At 40.2% G+C, this 23,222-nt stretch overlaps 1 protein-coding gene across 1 annotated transcript in view; it reads left to right on the top strand.

The window, feature by feature from the left end:
- The first annotated feature begins 8,988 nt into the window (after nt 1–8,988).
- Nucleotides 8,989–23,222, top strand: part of LOC112820180 (collagen alpha-4(VI) chain-like) — a 106,871-nt gene continuing 92,637 nt past the window's right edge. The window contains exons 1-2 of the mRNA XM_073900278.1: nt 8,989–9,019; nt 19,977–20,065. Of these exons, the coding sequence (XP_073756379.1) occupies nt 19,990–20,065 (76 nt within the window). The 5' untranslated portion in view covers nt 8,989–9,019; nt 19,977–19,989. The remainder of the gene's footprint in view (nt 9,020–19,976; nt 20,066–23,222) is intronic.

Genomic DNA, 23,222 nt, shown 5'->3' with positions numbered 1-23,222 from the left:
GTGGTGGGGGTGTGAGGGATGGGGTGGCTGGGTGATAGACATTGGGGAGGGTATGTGCTATGGTGAGTGCTGTGAATTGTGCAAGACTGTTGAATCACAGATCTGTACTTCTGAAACAAATAATGCAATATATGTTAGGGAAAAAAAAGAAGAAGATAGCAGGAGGGGAAGAATGAAGGGGAGTAAGTCGGAGGGGGAGATGAACCATGAGAGACGATGGACTCTGAAAAACAAACTGAGGGTTCTAGAGGGGAGGGGGGTGGGGGGATGGGTTAGCCTGGTGATGGGTATTAAAGAGGGCACGTTCTGCGTGGAGCACTGGGTGTTATGCACAAACAATGAATCATGGAACACTACATCAAAAACTGATGATGTAATGTATGGTGATTAACATAACAATAAAATTAAAAAAAATTTTTTTTAGATTTTATTTATTTATTTGAGAGAGAGAGACAGAAATAGTGAGAGAGAGCACAAGTGGGGAGGAGAGGGAGAAGCAGGGTCCCTGCCGAGCAAGGAGTCTGATGTGGGACTCGATCCCAGGACCCCGGAGTCATGACCTGAGCCAAAGGCAGACGCTTAACTGACTGAGCCACCCAGGCACCCCAAGGTGATGTTTATTTTTTCTTTAGGCTTGTCTGTATTTTTTTTTTAAGATTTTATTTATTGAGAGAGAGAGAGAGAGAAAGAGAGAGAGCACAAGCAGAGGGAGACGCAGAGGGAGAGGGAGAAGCTGACTCCTGGCTGAGCAGGGAGCCCAATGCTGAGCCTGATGCTGAGCCTGATGCCAACTTGGGGTTCGATCCCAGGACACTGAGATCATGACCTGAGCCGAAGGCAGATGCTTAACTTACTGAGCCACCCAGGCACCCCAGGCTTGTCTGTATTTTTTAGATTTTTAAAAATGTTTTATTTATTTATTTAAGAGAGAAAGGGAGTGGGGGCAGGGGGAGGGGAGAGGAGTAGAGAGAGGGACAAGCAGACTCCACGCTGAGTGTAGAGCCCAATACAGGGCTCCACCTCATGACCCTGCATGGGCCCTCATCTACTGGGGCTCAGTGAGCATGCGGGCCCAGGGTCTGTCCTGTATGGAGACCCCAAACCCCACTCCAAGAGTATAGTTTCAGGGGCATTTCTCCCTCCTTTCTCAACCCGAATAATGGCCTCTGTCATATCTTCCTGTAAGCATCCAGCTGAATCTTCCATTGTGCTGAAACAAAGGATTTTTGATTAGTTTGTGAGGGAGGAAAGTATCTTAGCACAGATCTCTCCTACCAAGGTGGACGGTGGGGTAGGACAGACTAATAGCATGTATACATTTGTAAATCATTTATCCTGCTGCAAATTCCCATGAGCCAACACCTGAAGTAAATGAATCAGGAGGGAAACAGAGGTGGGAAATGGAAAGGTGAGAATCACTCAAGGACGATTGTTAAAAATACTTGAACTCCACTCTGAGTTAATGGGATCAGAAACCCCCAGAGGATTTTATAACTCTTCAAGTTTGAGATCCTTTGGTCTGCAGGGTCTGGAAACTTTTTGCTTCACCCATCAACTGGCATTCTACTCTGAGCAAGGAAAGGTAAAATATAAAGTCCATCAGGACAGCTAGAGCAAACCACATGGCTCTGGCCCAGATGTACTGGGTGGCAAGGTCTTGGGCACGTGTGCAAGTGGGAGGGTGGGGGCCGCTTCTGGCAGTGCCGTCAGAGGGAAAACAGGTCACTTGTTGATTGACATTAAGGAAAAAGAAAGTGTTCAGGAGAGTTACCTAAAACCTGGGAATAAAGTAAAAAGATGACTGTCTGACATTTTAAATGCCACACTAGAGCATTTTCTAAGCCTGCCTCAGGGTCATCTGAATCTCAGGGTATATAACTTTGCTTGATTTGCTATTCACAAATTGATTAGATCACATTTATTTTACAGCTTTGAAAAGTTAGAGATTAAGTTGCATTAAACTAAGAAGGGACTTTTTTTTTTCTTGTCCAGCTGAGAAGATAACCCAGACATTAAGGTTTTATCGCCTCGTGGGGCACGAATCAGCATTGTATCTGACTTGGCACTCTTATTTTAGCATTCATTTTCTCCGCTGACTATATAAACGAAATTTCTCACGTCCTCACGGAACTGACTTTGTCTTTCTGCTAGTTTGCACATTACTGAATTGAGTAAAACGTTGGGTGTGCTTGTTATCTATCCGTAGGTGAATTATGATAACCTTCAAATTATGTTTTGGCAGAGCATACTGAGCGTTTTTAGGTCTGAGGAGTAAGCCGAGGCAGTAAGTAGGAAACCAGTCAAAGGGCTAAGAGTTACATTTATCAGATGCCAAATGAGAGGACAAGCCCTAGAATAGCTGAGGGGAGCAGTTCAGGATGAAGGTCATGAACACGACAAGGCTCACAATGTCATACTGTTTGGATGCAGCGTCACTGGGGTGGACCAGGATTGTTTTGAGGCACCATTCCAGACCAGTCACACAACGCTTGCCCTGTTAGGAAGCTCAGTGCTAAGTTCTGTGCTCAATTGTTCTTCCTTTCTTCAGCCCAGAGTTTTTGATTCATTTTCCTCCTTTCTTACTTTTTTTCTTACTTGGTCTCCTTCTTTTTGTTTTCTGTTTGTTACTTGAGGTACCATCTTATTATAAGCTGTTAAAATTCGTGTTATAGCTAAGCAGTGAAAAACTGATCAAGAAAATAAAGGTAGATGCCTCAGTATTACAACTTGACCTAAGTGCACATGGTTGTTCACAATTATGAGACCCTTTGTTCTATTTTTGTTTAAATTTTTGGTTAATATCTGTAGGGTCCAATAGTTTGAAGCTGGAGCTGTAAGTCTAGATATAGGTCTTTACTATCAAGTTAGAAGAGAACAAGTTTCAGGTTACATTTACCCAGTTAGACATTTATATTTAAGCAGGACAAACAGGCAGAGTAGGGTTAGGATTAGAATTAGTTTACAGACCACCTGTTTGGCAAATCGAGAAAGTGCTGGTTCTTTTGCAGGAGCTCTTGATAGCACCCCACATGAAAGAAAGTCTCTCCAGTGTGACAGTGTTCTAGGGGCATGGTTTGGCTCGCAGTTTAGGTAAGCGAGGGAACAAAGAATCCTTCCAAATCAGGGGCTGGACACCAGAACTTTTGTGAATCAAGCCTCAGGCAACATTTCAAAAAATACACTGGGCTTGTTAAATTCTTATATCCTGTTTGTATAATGATGGGGAGCATCCATAGTATAACTGGACAGTGCACACATCTAGAACATCACTGATTTTACCAAAGAACCCTTTTCCAATGGTCATGTTAATTAACAAAATACCTGGTGTTGGCTGGAGACAAGGATGGCTGAAGACTGATGGTAGCCGTCTCTGGGGTGCGGCCTTTTGTTTAAGTGCTACTTGACCATCCAGATTAGGGCAATCTACTTCTCCTAGGGCATGATGAAAACCAAAACCTACATGCCGTACTGTGGGGGAACGTTTTAAAGATTTACCAACCACATCACACTCAGGATATGGGAACATTTACTGTGCTCTATCTGGCTTGTGTAGGAATTAAGCCAGAATATCTTTGAATCAACCTTGATTAAAATGAAGTTTCATATCGCTTCTCAGCCTTTTGGCTAAGATCAAGGGTAAAATTAAGTTTCATAATTTCCATAGCAATAAATTTGAAAGAATAGTAAGTGCTTTGAAAATGCAAAGCACTGCTTTACATAGATTATGGAGATTAGAAAAGATTTATACAGAAGTTGCAAAAAAATGGGGGTCAGCATGTTTTTAACCTGTATCATGTCATCATAAAGTTGATTTTCAGGCTAAGTTAGTTTTCTAGAGAGGGAGCATTTCCTGTAATAGCCAAAAGTTTACTTAATATAAACCTTGGAAAGACCATTGACTAGTAGCCTTGAGATCATTAGTTTGTGTTGTGAGGAAATACATTTGTTAGAGTATTTACTATAGACAACAGTGTTTATCACTTAATGTTGAAAGCTACGTTTGTCATTGGAGATTGAATTTATGGCTAACTTTGGGATAATTGATCCCCTGACTATGATCTCTTGATCTTGTTGTAATTAACTAATCATAGCATGAAAATTTAACTTTTTTTTTTGAGGAAGTTCTTGCACAAGTTCTATCCAAATAAACATTAAATATCCTTTAGCAGATAAAGACAGAAAGCAAATTTCCTTTCTCCTACAGTGGGTTTGGATCTCTTGCCCTGTAGCCTGATGAAGTTGTGTAACAGCATTACTGAATATATTCTGGATATAGTTTAAAAATTGATGATATTATACGAATGACCAAAAGTCCAGGCTTTGCCTATATGAAGTTTGGGTATTTTTTTTGTTTGTTTGGTTTCTCAATCCCTTCCTGTCTGCTCTTTGTCATGGGTGCAGATATCTTATCTCTCCAAGGAACATAGGTTTTGGGATTAGTCTGGATTCCAAGAAGCTAGTGAAGTGCCATTCCCACTGTGAATACTCAGCCAACATTTTGGTGTTGATTGGGACTCTTCATGTCTCTGGGGATCCAAAGATCCTGATGCCTTCCTCTCCAGCCCAAAATGAAGAAGGCCTTTATGTCTCTGTTTATAGGGGGTGGGGGTGGGGAACCACAAGACTGTGGTCCTGAATATCCCTTCCAGCTTCCAGATCAAGAGGAATTTGACCCTGGGTGGCTCAGTTGGTTAAGTGTCTGCCTTCAGTTTAGGTCATGATCCCAGGGTCCTGTGATCGAGTCCCACATTGGGCTCCCTGCTCAGCGGTGGCGGGGGGGGGAGTTTGCTTCTCCCTCTCCTTCTGCCCCTCCCCCCTGCTCATGTTCTCTCTCTCCCAAATAAATAAATAAGAAGTCTTTTAAAAATTCTTAATCTCAGGAACAAACTGAGGGTGCTGGAGTGGTCGGGGGTGGGAGGGATGGGGTGGCTGGGTGATAGACATTGGGAGGGTATGTGCTATGGTGAGCGCTGTGAATTGTGTAAGACTGTTGAATCACAGATCTGTACTTCTGAAACAAATAACGCAACATATTTTAAGAAAAAAGAAAAAGAAGAAGATAGCAGGAGAGGAAGAATGAAGGGGAGTAAGTCAGAGGGGGAGACGAACCAGGAGAGATGATGGACTCTGAAAAACAAACTGAGGTTTCTAGAGGGGAGGAGGGTAGGGGGACGGGTTAGCCTGGTGATAGGTATTAAAGAGGGCACGTTCTGCATGGAGCACTGGGTGTTATGAACAAACAATGAATCATGGAACACTGCATCAAAACAAATTATGTAATATATGGTGATTAACATAACAATAAAAAATTAAAATAAAAAAAAGAAACTAAAAAAAAATTTAAAAGAGGAATTTGAGAGGGAGACAAGTCTGATGTCACCAATGGAAATGGAAGCTAGTTTATACACTAATATATGCATGTTCTTCTAAATAGGGTCTCATATTGGCTCACGGAGTTGACAATCATCCTTCTTCTTCATGGCTGCTAACATTTTATCTCCTGAAGCCTTCACAAAGACATTATGAATCATAGATGACATTTCTTGCACCCTTTCCCCTCTTGTATTTCTTACCAATGAAGGGCTTGTGAGGGGTGGCTTACATCCGAGATTCTGCCACAGGCTGGTTGCTATATACTCCAAACTGAATACACTAAGTTACAAATTTGTGACTAGCATTGCCTAATTCACTCCATTAGTTATGAAGAAATGTCTTTAAATTTTTAGAGCACTCTAGCTGTAACCATTTTTTAGGAATTCCTGCGTATAGCACCAAGGCTAAGTCTTCTCTTGACAGCCTTAAAACTCCCCTCCCTGGCTCCTCAATAATCCCTTCCCTTTCTGGAATCACTGTGAACTCCATCTCTCGGGTAAAGGTCCAGGTTTTGTCGGGTCTGAATAGTATTAATTCCTTGGTTAAATCCCATTATCTCTGCCATGTCCCTCCCTAATTTCTGAGAATCATCCTTTCATCCTCTGCCATCTGCCCTCCCATCAGTAAGGAGGAAAATGGAGATGCCTATTTAAGGCAGTTTTCAGATAAAAGAACAGAGAGAATATAAAGACAGTAGAGTGAGTAGATGTGATCAGTTACTGAAGAAAATGGTTGTTAATTGCTTATGTGTCTCTTGGGCAAATTGTATCACCTTTTACAACCTCAAGTTTTCTCTGCAAAATAATGAGGTTTGACTAGGTGATCTGTAAGATCCCTTCCAGGGCTAAATTGTATAAACATTTGCTGCTGCTAGATATTGTATTCGGCCCTAGAATTACTGGTAGCAAAAGAAAACAGGAAGAGATGTTGAATTATCCGGTGTTCATTGATGAAAAGAGTTCAGGCTTGCATCTGCAGAGATGGAGTAAAATGCAAGTAAGAAAGTATAATTTAGGACCCTGGAAAAAGTTTTACATTGTGTCTATGTAAATGTCGTAATGATGATTCTCAGTTACAAAGGGCCAAAATTTAAAAAAAAACAAACCTAACAAAACAACAAAAAAACAAACCCTCAAACAAGCAAACCAAAAAAAAAAAAAAAAACCCAAACAACAAAAAAACTCCCAAACAAACAAAAAACAGTGAAAGGGCAGGTACTTGGTACTTGAATGTCCTCAGAGTTTCATCTCTGCTTTCCTCTGTGTTTTGGGGTCAGGCTGGCTGCCCCACAAAGCTGAAACCATGGCAACAGACAAATTCAGCATTTTATCTTTAAAGCTTCATAACTAGAGATTTTTGGGGAAAAATATCTAAGGCAGGATTTTGATTGGTCAGGCTTGGGTCACATGCTGACTCCTGGACCAATCATAGTGTGGGGACTGTAGCTCCCACTGGAGCAGAGGGTGGAATGGAAGTTTCTCATAAGGAGGCTATCATTCCAAGGAGAAGTAGGAATATTGCTTGAAGGTCAAGAAGTGGATACAGAGCAGAACATAATGGTGAATGCTCTGAAGTAACAGAAAAAATAAGGACCTTGATATTTAACCAGGGTATGTGTTAGAGAGTTTAAGATCTTGAGCCTAAAGTTATCTTGGGGTCTAAGCTACTGCTTTGGGGAATGAAAGGGAGACAGAAGAGGGGGATGCTGTGAGGTGGGTGAATCAGAGGGGAAAACGTGACTTCCTAAGCAGGAGGGAACAAAGACTGAAGTGCTGGTTGGCATTGAATATCCGACCTTCGCTGTTTTGGCTGAAGAATTTTGCATATGATGGCTTGATTATTTCCCTCAGGGAATATTTCGTGAGCACTTACAGTTTCTTAGCTCTCTATGATGTTATTCTATTTCTAGGTAGAGCAAAACTCTGCTCCCGTTATCCCCACATCAGGAATAATTAAGGGACAATTGATGAAGAGTGAACTAACATCATTTTGGCAGTTATCCTCTGTGTAGGAGGCTCTCTAGGTTTTAGGTCAAATTTAACAATCCTGGAAAAACACAGAGAAGCCTGAAACTCTGTTAATCATACACTGTCCTTCTAGTAACAATTTATTTTGGGAACCTTCACTTGACCCCATTTCCTTGAATACTTATGCTGGAATTGGGTCCAAGTATGGGTCTTCAGATTTTGAGATAATGGTGAATGACGTGTATACAAACTGTGATGGAGATGGTACTTGACCAACCCCTCTTCCACCTCCATTCTCCCTCTCCTTCTTTTATGGTAACAGAGTTGAACAGGGCACGTTTGCTTGGTGGGAAATCAAACCTCAAGCACCTCTGCTGCTGGATGTGGCAGTGTCATTAAGCTCTGACCAGTGGAATGTGAGTGGAAGGAATGTGAGCAGCCTCTGACTCACTCTTTTAGGAGGAAGTCTGTAGGGTTAGCTCTTTCACCCTTCCCACTGGCTACCATGGTGGTACTTGCAGAAACCTCAGGTGCCCCGTGTTGAATATTATTAGCTTGGGTCCCTGAATGACTGTGTGGAGGAAAGCTGCTTGCTGACCTGGAATACTCACCTTGGACTGAACTATGTGAGAAGGAAATGACCTTCGTTGTTAGGTTTCTTTTTTTTTTTTTAAAGATTTATTTATTATTTATTTTGAGAGAGTGAGAATGAAAGAGAGAGAGTACATGAGAGGGGGGAGGGTCAGAGGGAGAAGCAGACTCCCTGCTGAGCAGGAAGCCCGATGTGGGACTCGATCCTGGGACTCCAGGATCATGACCTGAGCCGCAGGCAGTCGCTTAACCAACTGAGCCACCCAGGCACCCGTTAGGTTTCTTTTTATAGCTGCTTAATTCTTAGTTTAACTCATGTATACATACACATATAAATACTTATATATTTCCTTTGACTCCGTCCTGATTTCTAATCTGGTTGGTGTGGGCTGGTTTAGAACATCCAAGATGAGTACAGACACTTGAGCTTTATCCTGCTTGGTAAATGTTATCAATGCAGACAGGTTTTGTTGTCCAGTTCATTAATTTATCCACCCATCCATCCACCTATTCTTCCATCCCTTATACCTACTATTTTGAGACCTACTATGTACAAGACCCTTGGCTGGGGGATATCCAGGGGACATGAGTGACCCAAAGGTGAATTATACCAAGTTCCTGCTTTCAAGGGGCTCATAGTCTAGAGACTTTAGGTGGAGACTAAATCATTGAAATAAGGATAACTAGGATTAATTTTTATTCTAGGAATTTGTAATTAAATTTGAAAAAGTCTAGTTTTATTTATATTATTTTATTATTGTTATTACTATTTTTTGAGAATGCTCTTCCTGGTAAGTTTTTGTATGCATTTTTGAGACCAGTGTTTACAGAAGGACTCTTTTTATTTAGTGGCAATAAAGCACGCATGAGAAAAAACAATGCATCAGTCACCATAAACATGGTTTTTTGCTCCTCCCTTCACCCGCCTTCCTTTCCCCCAGGAATGGATTAAATACTGGAAAAGCTGATGTGTCATTGTACCCTTGAGCCTTCCTGTACTCTAGGGAATTTCCAAGGCTCAAACAGCTTCTTAAGGGATGAAGACCAGAAGGAGGAATTAAAAGAACAAGTCCGGAAGGTTTTGCCAGGTAGGAGGAAATACCTTTTCCCAGGGAGAGTTTGGTAGGTGGGGACTCTAGTTCATTTCCATGTATTTTTGCAAATGCCCCGCTTCTCTTTCACTTCCAGGCAGAGAGAGACAGGGACATATAGACAGACCAACAGAAGAGAAAGTGATATAGTGAGACCTCGTATAGCAAAGAGATGGAGAGAAAATGAGACAGGGAGGAAGATGTGGAGGAAAAACCCCAAAGAGTATCTCTGTCAGATATAGAGGAAGAATAACCTTTGAGATTCAAAGTGTGATGAAAGGAGATCTGTAACTCTGAACTTTTGTGGAGCAGGAAGACGTGAAATATTTTAAGATTGGGCCCAGAATTTACCATCTGTGTGGAAAGGGGAAACCAATTTATGGGGACTCACACATGTCTCATGAATTATTTCACTGATGCAAATCTTTGGGAGAATTTAAACATGGAGATTAGTGTTAGAATTGTAAGGCCAAAGGAAGAAAGAAAACACTAAAGACTCAGGGAAAAAAACAAGGCTTTAGTAGAGATATAAAATTCAGGTAAAAATTACTCTCTCAGAACAATCCCAGGGGCAATTTTGAGTTAAAAATAGAGTTTTCTCCCATCTAGTTTGCCAAGATTCATATAATTAAACTCTCATTTTCCTTTCCATTTGACTATCACACACAATTTTAAGAAATAAGTTAGATGATTACTTAAATTTTTAGTGATAAATTTCAAACATAGAGCAAAAGTTACAGAATTCACAGGGAATACATGTATACTCACCACTTAGGTTCACCATGAACATTTTAATATAGTTGTTTTTTCACATATCCATCCCTCTAGCCATCTGTTAATCCATCTTATTTTTAAATGCATTTTAAAGTAAATTATAAACATCAGTAAATTCCCTAAATACATCAGCATGCATATCATTTACTAGAGTTCAAGAAAATGATTATTTTTATAAAGAACTTCAAGAAAGCTTAATATAAAATTGGTCAGATTTGGATTTTATGGGCAATTTTTTGATGACTGGGGTTGATACTTATACATTTAAATTCACTGGACAGACAGGAATGGTGACAGCTATTAAGGATGACTTCTGTGGGGTGAAAGGATCAAATATTAACTGAGAATTATTCCACAGGACTACAGGAGAAAAATCTAGCACCTTTTTGTTCTCTTTTGTATTGATTTCATAAGCTAAGAAATAGTCCCAGGGAATTGCAAATGCAAAAGGGTCCTTTTTATTTCAGCCCCCAAGTGTGTATGCCACAGGCCTTTGAAAGTAGTCTGCCATCACATATATTCTGTCTGGTAGTTTCTGACTCATAGGAATGGGCTTTGAAAGGTCTATGGATGCGTTTATTCATTACCAAGAGTAATGAAGCCTTGTCTACATTTTTGCAGAAATAGCAAATTTGGTGCATTACAGAGTCACTAGAAAGTGAAATAATGAATGTCATCTACCTGATATTTTGGCCTGAAATAAAAACAGCCTGAGTCTTTTTAAAAAGATCATACAAGAAATTGTTTTGCCCAAACATTCCAACCTAATTTTATGTCTTATGTTTGAGCAACTCACTGTGTAAGTGAATTTTTGTGGCTGTGAGTTTTAAAAGATTCACCTCTGGCTGCATCTCTCCCCTGCATCCTTGGGCATGGGTGTAGTCATAGACTGTCTCCATTTTAGATTTCTCAGAGATCTTAAACCAAGTCCCTTCTAATAACGATGCCTGTGATCTGGTTTTACTTTTCTACAAATTTGCCAAATGTTTAGTTTTATGATGTTTGTTCTGATATTTTTTTAATACAAATGAATTAAAAATAAAATTATAATTAAAATGTAAAAGTGAACCCAGTTGGCTTTGAGTCTTCCATTTACCAAAAAATAATGGCCTAGGGGGCACCAATCTTCCCAAGAATGCCTCTAACTCTTTGTATAAAACATTTTAAAAACAGGAAATCATTTTTTTCCTGAACAAATGAATTTATGCAACAAATCTTTTCTGAGCACCTACTGTGTGTCAGGCACTGGGGATATATCACGGAAAACAAAATTCCTTGTAGCACTTCTATTCTAGTTGAAGGTGGGACATGACAACAGGTAATTCATAAAAACCATGATGTATATCACATAGCATGTTAGAAGGTGATAAGAAAAGAAGAAAAGAGGAAAAGCAGAAGGGGGTAAATGGGGTTGGGTGTCCTGGGAGTACAACGATGGGTAGCAATTTTAAGTAGAATGGCTGGGGTGGACCTTACTGAGATGACATCTGAGCAAAGACTTGAGGTAAGCAAGGGAATCCGCCATGTGGATATATGGGGATATATATCATATATGGGACCATATGGGGTTGTGTGTAGATATATGGGGATATATGTAGACATAGATGGACATATAGGATATATGTGGATATTTGTGGATATATGTGGATATGGGTAGATATGTACGGATATATAGGGATATATCTGGGTATATGGCGATATATGGGGAAGAGCATTTCAGATGGAGGAAACAGTATGTATAAAGACCCTAAACAGGGAGTGTAACTGGCTTATTTGAAGAACAGCCAGTAGGCCAAAGTGATGAGGGTCTAATGTGCAAGGGTGAGAGATGAGTTAGAGAAAACTGGGGGCCGGATTACATAGGACCTTGCAGTCTATTTTGTTTTTTCACTCTGAGTGAAACAGGGAGCCATTGGAAGGCTTGGAGCAGAGGTGACTTAGGTTTTAAAAGGATTTTGCTGGATATATGTTGAGAATAGACTTCAGAGAGAAAGGTTAGAAGCAGGGAGAGCCATGGAGGTTGTTGTAGTAATCAAGCAAGAGAGATGATGGTGGCTTGAACCAGCCTGTTTGCAGTAGAAATGATGAGAGGATCAGTTTCCGTGTAAACAGCTTTAAACGTTGATCCAGCATGATTTCCTGGCAGGTTGAATGTAGGGTGTGTGTGAGAGAGGAGTTAATCATAACTCCCTGGTTTCTGGTCTGTGCTACAAGAAGGTTGCAGTTGCCAGGAACTGAGACAAATGAACAAAGGGAGGGAAGAAGGAAGGAAGGGAGAGAGAAAGAACAAAGGAGAGCAGAGAAGGGGACTGTTTTAGGTGCTGAGCATATATTAATGGTAAAGACACAGTTTTAACAAATCTCAGTTATTCATTGAAATAAATGTACAAGTTTCAGATGAAGAAGAGAACAGGGAGTGATTTGCCATCAGGCTTGGGTTAGGAAGGTGATGTGTGAGCTGCGTTGTGAAAGGTGAATAGAGCCTGCAGGTGTGTGCATGTGTGGGTGTGTGTGCACATGTGCATGTGTACTGGGGCCAAGGAGTAGTATACAGCCTTCCAGGTAGAAGGAAGGAATAAGTGACATATTCTGAATCATCAAAGTCTGAGTGGACTTGGCAAACCACACTGACTTATAATTCTATAAACTCCAGAGAGATTTGTAGCCTGGTCAATGCATCTTGCAATCTGTAAAGAAATATCATTACCTTTCCAAGGGCTTGATAGTTTTGTGTCGCTGAATTTAGCGGGTATTTTTTCAGTTTGTCTTTGAAAATTTTATTATACACTATTTAAGATATGCAAAAAAATTCAATGGCACTAAGTTATTTTTAAGCTGAGGCCCTGGAGACAAAAGTGAAAGATTCAGCCCAAAGAACATAGACAGCTAAGATTTCAGAAAATAAGATTTCAAAGAGCTTATCTCATCCAGGTGACCACCAACTTGCTGTCACACCTGGTACCCCACTTCTCCGATTTAGGGAATTTTCTCTCACTCCTGTAACATATGCTGTTCCTATACAAATCTTGTTTCATCATAGTGTGATTATTTCCTAGACATAATGAAGCAGAAATGTAGCCACAGCTCTTTGATTCAAGCAATGCATTTTTTCTCTTGGAATAAAAAAATGCTGAGGCTTGGTTCTATCAGTGAGAAAGGATTCAGTTTTTGGAATTTTGTTTTGTGGATTATTTGCTTGACAAGGTAATGGTAAACTCTCAAGTTTCATAGCTTTCTACAAAGTCTTTTTTAACGCATTAGCTTATGCTGTCTTCACAGTAACCCTGACAAGTTAGTGGTGGCACAGTATCATAACCTCTATTTTATGCTGACAGAGCTGAGGTTTAGTGAGTTCAAGAGACTTTCAAGAAGCTACATAACAAGAATGTGGTAGGGTTGACACTTGAACCAGAAAATTCAAAGTCAAGTTCTATGCAGTTTTTACTGCTCCACACTACACTTTCTTTTCAGATTCTGGAGCAACTTTCTTAAAGGACATAAAAGAAATAAGGGACAGGGTGTATGATGCCCTAGACAATTGCAGAAGGCCATCTTGCCCTTATTTAATTACCCTAACTTGCCCTTTCTATGTTTCTTGGTGATAGGAAGTAGGGAGTGGCAGAGTGTCCTGACCTGCCCCAGTTCTTTAGAGGGGCCGGATCTACTTAGTGGATTGTAGGCATTCTTCCTGAATGAAACACTTGAGAAAGATAGGGTAGTTATTCCCATCTCTGGCAAAACCAAGCTCATGAAATGCTGGGGTGATGGAATTTATAAGGTGCACATAACTTGGAAGAGTTTGAGTATGATTTTGCCCTTGGATTAAAGCACTCAGCAGTTCAAACATTTCTGTAATGATCACAAAAGGGAAAGATTTATTAGTTTCAACAACATATCCAGCACTGCAAAGATTTCTCGGATGTCGCTCCTCCCTCTGTGTGTTCACAGCCCAGTAAGGTAGCTAAACAATTAAGCAATGTCAACGCAATATGGAAAAGAGAGTAGGTGACATATGAACCAAGCACAAGGGGAAACTAGGTGAATCAAGATATGAAGAGGGCCTAGGATATTTAAAACTGCCCAAGAGCTGACATTCTATTCAGTTACAAAATTTTCAACACCTTACAAATTGTGTGCTAGTCTTGACATGACCACCGCTGATGGGAGTGTCATGGCCATCAGCACCCATTTCCTGCTTTGCACACGGCCCTGCTGAACTCTGCCATTGCAAACCTTATCCCTCCCTGGAGGAATGCTCCAGGATTCTGCATCTTGTTATTCTTTTTCTGAGCCTCATGACACATTAATTGTCATTGAAATGTTTGACACAGCCCCCTCAAATATGTTACAACAAAGTTCTGTATATATCCAAGCCATCATAGGATTCGTGAATGGGCACAGAAAGCAAATGCTAATGTTTATGCAATAGGTTAAGGCTAACCTTCATTTTTCTTAACTGTTAAACATGCCATGTGGATTCTAATGTGATGTGTACAGAGGAATCCGTTCATGTCCCCCAACTGTTTGCTTTCTGGAGCTTCCTGTGACCCAGATGTGGTATACTCCAAGACTTTCTTGTAAGAAAGCCAAATAATACAGTGCTTAAAATAATCGTGTTTAAATGACCAGAAAAAAAATTGAAAAAAAAAAGAGAGAGAGAGAACATAGCTCTTTATTATTTCACAGAATAGAGTATAGTTAGAAAGCAAATTGAAAAAATGTGTTAAGTTAATTTTGCACATTTGCATTGGGACTTTCATCTAAATATTTTGAAGTTTCTGCTTACCTCTCAGCCAGGTATGTATAAAGAAAACATTTTTAATTGATCGCCTCTTCCCTTTCCCACTTAATTGATAATAGACACTTGCTTTTTTCCATGTGGAGCTGAAGATGCTGTTGAAAGTAAGTGGAGCAGACATCTGTCTGTCTGGTAACAACTGCATGCTAAATGCATGGAAGAGTGGTTTTCAAAGTGTGGTCCCTTGGATCCACTCAGCATGCAAGTTCTTACCACCCAAACCTATTAAATCAGAAACTCTAGAGATCAGGTCCAGGAAGCTGGGTTTTAACAGGTCCTCTGGGTGATTCTGATACAATGCTTAGTCTAAAAACCACTGGCATAGGACATTAGAGATGGCATCTTTTCATTTTATTTTTGAGGGGTCAATAGAGGGAGAACAGGAAACTTGAAGGAGACTGGTATAAAAAGCACAGCTAGTTTAATTAAATGACATAAAGGTGGTTTATGGTTGAAGACTGAGAAGCTCTACCCAGGTCCCCTCTTCTATCCCACCTTCTGAGTTCATGCATGTCAGAAAACCAAAGGTCTCCATTAGATGTATGCCCTCAGAGCTTATGCATCACCTGGTGTTTGAGCTCCAAGAAGGCTTACCCAGGTTCCCTGCACTCCAAAACTTTAGCTCTCAAGGCCTTGGATGAGCCCTATTTGGGGTTGTCCAATACCTCTCCTGAGTCCTTGCACATGCTCTTCCATACCTGGAATTCCCTTTCTCCACTTGCTCACTTGTAAATTTCTATTCCTCCTTTAAATCTCAACTCCAGCATCATCTGCTCTGTGAAGCCTTCACCAAGTGAAGAGAGATGCTCACCCACTGTGTTCCTCAGCACCTTGTACGGATTTCTATATTATTTTGCTCATCCCACAATATTACAATATATCCATCTCTTTCTCTCCACTAGAGTTCCAAGTCTTCTCAAGAGAAGAACTATTTCTTTCATCTTATTTCTAGTGCCTGGCATATTATCTGGTAAACAGTAAACACTCAATAAAAAGTTTGCAAGAGTATTGCAATTTTTTCCCTCTCTCTATGAATTATTATAATTCTGCTGAACCTTTGAGAGTAGGTGGGTGACCTCAAGACCCTCTGCCTCATATTATGTATATTTCTTAAGAACAAGGACGTTCTCTTCCATGACTACAACACAATGATCAAACTCAGGAAATGTAACATTGATACAGAATTATTATATAACATTCAGTCCATATTAAATTTTTGCCTGTTGTCTCCCTTTATGTCCTTTATAGACTTTTTTTTTCTAATCCAATATTGTTCATTGCCTTTAACTGCTAATTCTCCTTAGACTGTTTTAACCTCCGTTGGTTCCTCAGCTTTTCTTTGTTTTTTTTTTTCATGACATTAATATTTTTGAGGAGCACAGGTCAGTTGTTTCTTAGACTCTCTCCAAATTTTGGTGTATATGATTGTTTCCTCATTATTAGAGTTAAGTCATGGGATTGGAGGAGAACTACCATATAAGTGATGTAGTTTTCTCATGCATCATATCAAGAAGTATGTGATATTGATGTAGCCTACCATTGTTGGTTATGTCATGTCCACCATGTTTCTCTGTTGTAAAGGTACTTTTTTGCCCTTTGTAACTTATAAGTAATTTGTTAGGAGATACTTTTTTTTTTTAGATATTTTATTTATTTATTTGACAGAGAGAGATACAGCAAGAGGGAACACAAGCAGGGGGAGAGGGAGAAGCAGGCTTCCAGCAGAGTGGGGAGCCCGATGCGGGGCTCAATCCCAGGACTCTGGGATCATGACCTGAGCCGAAGGCAGATGCTTAACGACTGAGCCACCCAGGCACCCCTGTTAGGAGATACTTGGAGACTGTATTAAAACCTTGTTCCCCAATATGCTTCTACCCAATGGTTTTAGCTTCATTTGATGATTCTCCCCTGAATCAATTATTACTATGGTGGTTACTTGCAAGGTAATTTTTTTTAATTGAATGAATCAGTCTTAGAAAATAGATTGTCCTAAGGGCGTCTGGGTGGCTCAGTTGGTTAAGTGACTGCCTTCGGCTCAGGTCATGATCCTGGAGTCCCGGGATCGAGTCCTGCATCGGGCTTCCTGCTCAGTGGGGAGTCTGCTTCTCCCTCTGACCCTCCCCCCCTCATGTGCTCTCTCTCTCTCATTCTCTCTCTCAAATAAATAAATAAAATCTTTAAAAAAAGAAAATAGATTGTCCTAGTCAACCGTTGAACTGTTTGACTTCTCTCAGCATACTTTGAGAAAAGTGTCTTTCTACCCCACACTCATTAGAATTATTTCCAGAAAGAATCAGTATTCTATGCTAGCCCTACCTAATTGCTCTTCCTTCAATGGCTTCATTTTTTTATTTTTTTGCCTCCACAATGAACCCTACATATTCAAATGCAAAACCCCTTCAGCAGCTTAAACTAGATATAAACATCTTCATGAAATAGTATATAAAATATAGGTATTAAGTCCTCAATCTATAGACCTTTTTCTCTTCATCAGTGTAAATACACATATGCACAGCTGTGAAATGTTTATAAACTTCTGGCTTTTCCACTGGATTTCCATAAACAGCTCTGGTACTTTATTTACAACTAACTAAAAATACTTCTCATTTCTTGTGATTAGTTGCATTAATACTAATAATTAGCATATAACAGAATATGAAAATGTAGACACCCTATTTCAAAGTTTTCTATTTCATCCAACTTTATTAATCCAAGAGTTAAAAAGCTACAGTATGGTATTTTATTGTAACAATAGTAATAATAATCATAATCATAACATCTGAATTTATTCTGGATCATACTTCCTGGCACTTTCAAACTCTCAAGCTCTTTACTCTCAAGCTCTATTCTTTATGATCATGCATTTGTTTACTTGCCGTTAGATGAGAGTTTATTGGTGATTAGGATATTTACAGTCTTAAAGTATCTTCCCTCAAATTACCTATATACCTCCATGAGGAGGCATTAGTGGGAGATTGATGTAGAAACTGAGGAACAGAGAAATCCAATTATATCACATCTATTATTGGAAAATTACTGGACCAATACCCTGGAGAGTGTTTGTAATATAGTGGGCAATGTCCACTATACTGTCCCAGATCAGTACGAAACCCTTGAGAGTCCTCACATAAACCTTAAAAGGTGAACTGGCTAGCTCAAGTCCACAAAGCAAATGGTCAAGCTGACACCAGAATTAAGGCTTGACCTTTGAGGTCAAGGATTCTCCCAGTATTTTCTCTTACCATAAAATAGTAAAATAGATGTGGTTATCTCACATCCTTGAGTCATTTCTAAGTAGTAAATTAAGCACGCACAGTAGAAATGTGTCCTTAGGGAAACAGGATGGTCCACCTCTACTTTCTGTTTTTTTTTTTTAAAGATTTTATTTTTATTTATTTGACAAAGAGAGAGAGAGCACAAGCAGGGGGAGCGGCAGGAGAAGCAGGTTCCCCACTGAGCAGGGAGCCCAATGAGGGGCTCAATCCCAGGACCTTGGGATTGTGACTTGAGCCGAAGGCAGTTGCTTAACCAACTGAGCCACCCAGTTGCCCCTCCACCTACACTTTCTGGAAAGAGAGCCTCAGTTGTTGGATAGCTAGGATTTCTGGGCATTATGGTATGATTTCCATACAATGTTCCCCTTAAAGGGCCCAAGACTGCAAAGTGATGTAGACACAATGAGGATACTTGCCAAAACTCTTTGATACGTTTATAGCATGCGTTTAAAATTTCCTGAATTTCTTAGTGTTTCTGGTATGTAAAGTTTCTCCCCCCAAATAGATTGTTCAGTTTTCTAAACATAAAAGCATGGTTTGTAATTCCATTCTCTGGAGCACCCAATACAGCATTTTGCACATAAAACTGTGCTCTGTGAAGACCAATTGGTGGATAAAGGAACTTCGGGCTTGAGTTCACGTTTTTACCCCATGGTAAATTGCTCACAGCTCTTCATTTTACATGAGTTGGGCTCTGGAGAGTTGAGTGACAGTCTGGACTTGGGGATTTTCATTGAAGGGTTAGAGTTCCTGTTGTGTGCTGTACCTGGACTCAGGTTACACGGGACAGAGCCTGGCAGTCCATGCCGTGTAGCTGTTATGCCACTTAACCTTTCTGGGGCCTGATTTCTTCATTTCCATCAACAAGATGAGCTGAGTAAGTTCTGCTCTGCTGGCCTTTTCCAGGTTTGAAGTGAGGAACATGGAGATATCAGCATAGTAACTTACAAAGTACCAATCAACTGAGAGTGAAAATTAAATGAATTAAGTAAAAAATATAAATTAAAACACACAAAACAAAATAACCTCCTTATTAGTGTACAATGCAGAGTATTTGTTCCTCTACCTCTACGGATTCTGCGTTTCAAATTAGAGGCAATACTTCTTTACTTCATGGTGGATATCCAAGAAGACTTATTTTATTTAACAAGCACTTTAAGGGTGATTTCTATGTATCAGGCATAGGTGAAGTGTTTTACAATAATGAGTTCACTTAATCCTGATGGCAAGACTATGAGGTAGATGTCATTCTTGTTCCAGCTTTATAAAGGGGGAAACTGAGACACAGGGCAGTGAAGCAACTTGCCCAAGATCAACTCTTAAGTAGTGGGTCTGGGATTCAAATTGAGACAGTCTATCAAGAATCTTTACTTTTAACCCCCTGAGGATGCTGAGGTTGGCTGGCTAAGAAGATAAAGGGGAGGTGTTCCCTGTTCCAGTTGAAACCTCATTCAATGTGAATGTTGTGATTTTCTTAAACACATAGACTTCTTTAGAGTTAAAAAAACAAAAATGGAATTGGGACTGGATAATTTTCATGGAGGCCTTCAGGAATGAATCCAAGTTTAGGGGTGGGAAGTCTGATATTCGACTTCTTCTGGAAACGTATAAAATATTTTCATGCTATCCTCATTTCATCAGGCAGATGTGCTCCTGAGATATTTGAATATTTCTGCATGCTACAAATATTTATAAGGATCCAAGCATCCAATGCTTGTGTAAAAATACAAGCAAAATCATCCAGAAATGTTTATGTTCCACCAAACAAATTCAGTGTGTGAAACAGAAATTCTACCCATGCCCCATATGCTTTATCTTTTTATAGTCCTATCTGGATAATTTTAAACTGTGAAGTCTGAGGTATACACTCTGGGTGTTTACAAAACGCTTCCTGAGTTGGGTTAGCAAGACTATCTTCCCTGCACAATGGAAAGAGTGTAGTAATAAGCCCTTAATTTTTTATCAAGTTACTGTGGGTCTGGGGAAAGACATGGTTCTATATATTTTTTTAAATCAACTTTTTGAGATATAATTAACATACGATATGATGAACTCATTTAAAATGTATGACAGAATTTTAATTATGAGGTTTCTTTTTTTCCCCTAGGTCCATATCCAGAATGGAGACTTGGAAGGTGTTTTGGGAGTTCATCATTCTTGCAGCTAGTTTTGGCTTCATCAAGTCACAGAGAATTGGTAATGCATCAGATTCTCTAAGCCAAAAATTATGACCTTGCCAGGGACCTATGGTAGTGACAATCTTAAAAGAAAATAGTACAGAAGCTTCATAATTAATGAAAGGGAACTGCTTCTTTTCAGGAGAGCTTAGAATCTAGAAGCTTTTAGTGAACAGTGGGCACTTGATTTTTTTTCAAAGCTTAACCTCAAATGACAAAAAAAATTTAAAAAATAGCTATTAAAAAATGCTATACTTCTGAATGTATTACCAGGCTCTCAAATGCTTTTGTAAACATGGGCCTATTCTCTTGACTCTGCATTTTGCTTTGTCTCCTTTGGCAGAGCTGTTCTGAGAGGTAATTGTCATCATGAGATGGATAGCTTCACTAAACCCCAGTGACACCTATGGAATTTTTTTTGCAGTCATTTTAACAGATTGTTGTGACTTTTCATGATGAAAGTCTCATGAAGAGAAGATTGTTTGAGTAGCCTGAAGCCCCACTGAGACAATATTGAGGTTTAAATATTTATATATAATTACACACACTATTATTTGTTGGAAAAAAAAAAAAACCATGAAGCTCTCTAAATTTTCCCTCCAGCTCTGACTCCCTGCTCTTGTGAACAGAAGCTGTGACAGTCAGTCTTTTCATGTTTCGAACACCTTCTAAAATGACAAAGGGCTGGTGGAGGGGTTAAGAAAAGTAACAATGTATGAAAGGGTAAAACATCTCTCCAAGTGCACATCATGGAACCCATACTTATTTGCCTGGAAAACTGTTCCACAACTGTGAGTTTTCTCTTGCTCGGAAAGATCACGGAAACACTCTCAAGTCTGTGTTTGATTTCTTCTGAAAGAGATGTTAAGGGGACAAACCAGTCAGCCATCCCTGGGGCACTCACTGAATTCTTCCCTCTCAAGAGGATTGCATTCTGGAGCACCAAAGGGAAATAAAGCTTAAAGGTCCATGAGCTCATTTATTATCTGCCTTTTCAATAATCATTCCACTTGGCTTTATGATCAAGATTAGGCAAACTCCTGAGAAGTGGGACTCTGGAACCTAGAAGTGATTTAGTGTCCCTAGAGCACACCACCCTTCATCAGCCCTTCTCTGCCTAAACTCTTACAAGGTCTTTGCCTTCCTATAATATGGATTTTTAATTTAATCTTCTTTATGGCAGTCCAGAGTATGAACTGGATGTCAGGAGACCTGGTTTCTAATACTGGCTGTTCAAACTGATTTATGTGAGTTATTTGGCTTTCTAGGTCTTATTTCCCTTATCTGCAAGATGGGTAAATTTGGTTTACATTCTTCTATACTTGCATTTTTCAATACAGAGGCCACTAGTCGCATGTGACTATTTAAATTAAATTAAAATTCAGTAAAATTTTAAATTTATTTTCTCCTTTGTGCTAGCTACATTCCAAGTGCTCAATCACCACATATACCTCATGGCTACTGTATTGTATTACATTATCTCATAGGATTCTTTCTAGCTCTAAAATGTTCTAATTCCCTTATTTGGTTTCATTAATGTTCAATATTTCCATTCTTGTAAGTGGTATCTTCTCCCTTTGTCCCTCCCTCTCTCCTTCTCTCTTTCCTAAATATTTCCTTCCTTAAATATTTTTTTTGGGTGACTAGTCTATGCTAGACGCCTGAGTGATGGACAAACAAATGAAAGATACAGTATCTGTTTGCATGGCGCCCACTGTCTTGTTGGGGAGATCGCCATTAGTTGAATAAGCACATTGATGAATGTTACATTACAAACCAAGATAAAAGAACATGATTCTATGGGAATTTATTAGAAAAAAAGAAAAGAGAGAGAAAGGGAAAGAAATTCAGTGGATGGACTAGCATGTAGGGGCCACATTGCAGCTGTGAGAACTCGGACTAAAGAGCCTGGAGAGCAAAATGGAGTGGGCGAGTGAGTGCGGGGCCAGCCCCACTGTGGGGGGGGGGTGTATTTTAACTCTCCTGGCACAAGACCAAATGCAAAATGTATTTAACCAGCATGGGATAATCATCCCCTGGTTGTTGAGCCACTTGAAACTAACATCTTCAGCTGGTTTCTGCTTTTGTTTCTTCTCTCTCTCGTCACTGATTCATGGGTTCTCCTACCAACAGCACGGACAATCACATTGCAAAGTGCGGGGGGGAAAAGTCATAGTGGTTACTGACGAACAGAGAGATCATAATCACCTCTTCCCTTCTTTTTTGGTTAAGCACGAGCACAGTGTTTAATTCGTGTATTTACTTCTTGTTACAGAAATGCAATGTTTGAGTTGGAAGAGACCAGGTCATCTGATCAAGCCGTTATAGTAGAGAGATGCAATCTGAGAAGCAGAAAGATGAGCTATTGGCTCAAGTCCTGCAGTCACCTGGCTTCTGATCCCTTCCGTGCTGGAGACCAGGGTGGGCCCAGCTGGAGCACCACTTGCTCTGGCCACTGTTGGGATTGTGGTTTCCGGGGTTGGAATTGGGTTTGGAAGTAGATGTACAGTGCAGGCTTGAGTTCAGGGAGCCAAAGGAGCCAAATGGGAGCCACACTTATGGTAATGCCACGAGATAAAACTAAAAGGGGCTGGTGGTAGCTAGGGAGTGCCAGAGGTCAAAGCTGGAAAGCAGATGTCTTAGGTCAGGTTCTCTAGATGCAGAGCCTGGGACAGGGATTTGGTGAACGTGTTATTGTGAGGGAGTACTCTTTGGGACAGACCTGTAAGGGAATAAGAAGTGAGACGGGCTGGGGGTGAAGAAGCCAAGCAAAGATGTAGCCTCAGGTAACATCCAGCCTTGGCCTGAGCCATGGAAGATGCTGGAACATAAATGGCACCATGAGTTGTTTCAGTTAAGGGAAGGGGGCCAGGTGCTTGTAACCCCATATGATCAACCATTGGCCACCCAGGTGGTATAACTTTCCAGGTGTCTCCAGATGTGGCTGTTCTGCTCCCTTCAGCATGGACAGGTCTCTAGACCAAGTGTCAGAGGGGAACAGTTACCTGTAGCCCTTGAAGCAGGTGTGCTGGCCCGCAAAGATCTAGGTGGGGCACCAACAGCATCCTCTACTGCTTGAAAATATTTTCTTTTATTAAGTTTAAGGGATGGGTGGAGGGCTGTGGTCAGGGATCTCACTGAAGGGGTCAGATGTCTGTTAGAATGAAACAGCGAGT

The sequence above is a fragment of the Callorhinus ursinus genome, unplaced genomic scaffold (genome assembly GCF_003265705.2).
Source record: "Callorhinus ursinus isolate GAN/ISIS: 27379988/994484 unplaced genomic scaffold, GSC_fseal_2.0 scaffold1, whole genome shotgun sequence".
Classification (NCBI taxonomy): Eukaryota; Metazoa; Chordata; class Mammalia; order Carnivora; family Otariidae; genus Callorhinus; species Callorhinus ursinus.
Note: the sequence above shows the minus strand (reverse complement) of the source record. Positions and strands in the feature narration are given on the sequence as shown.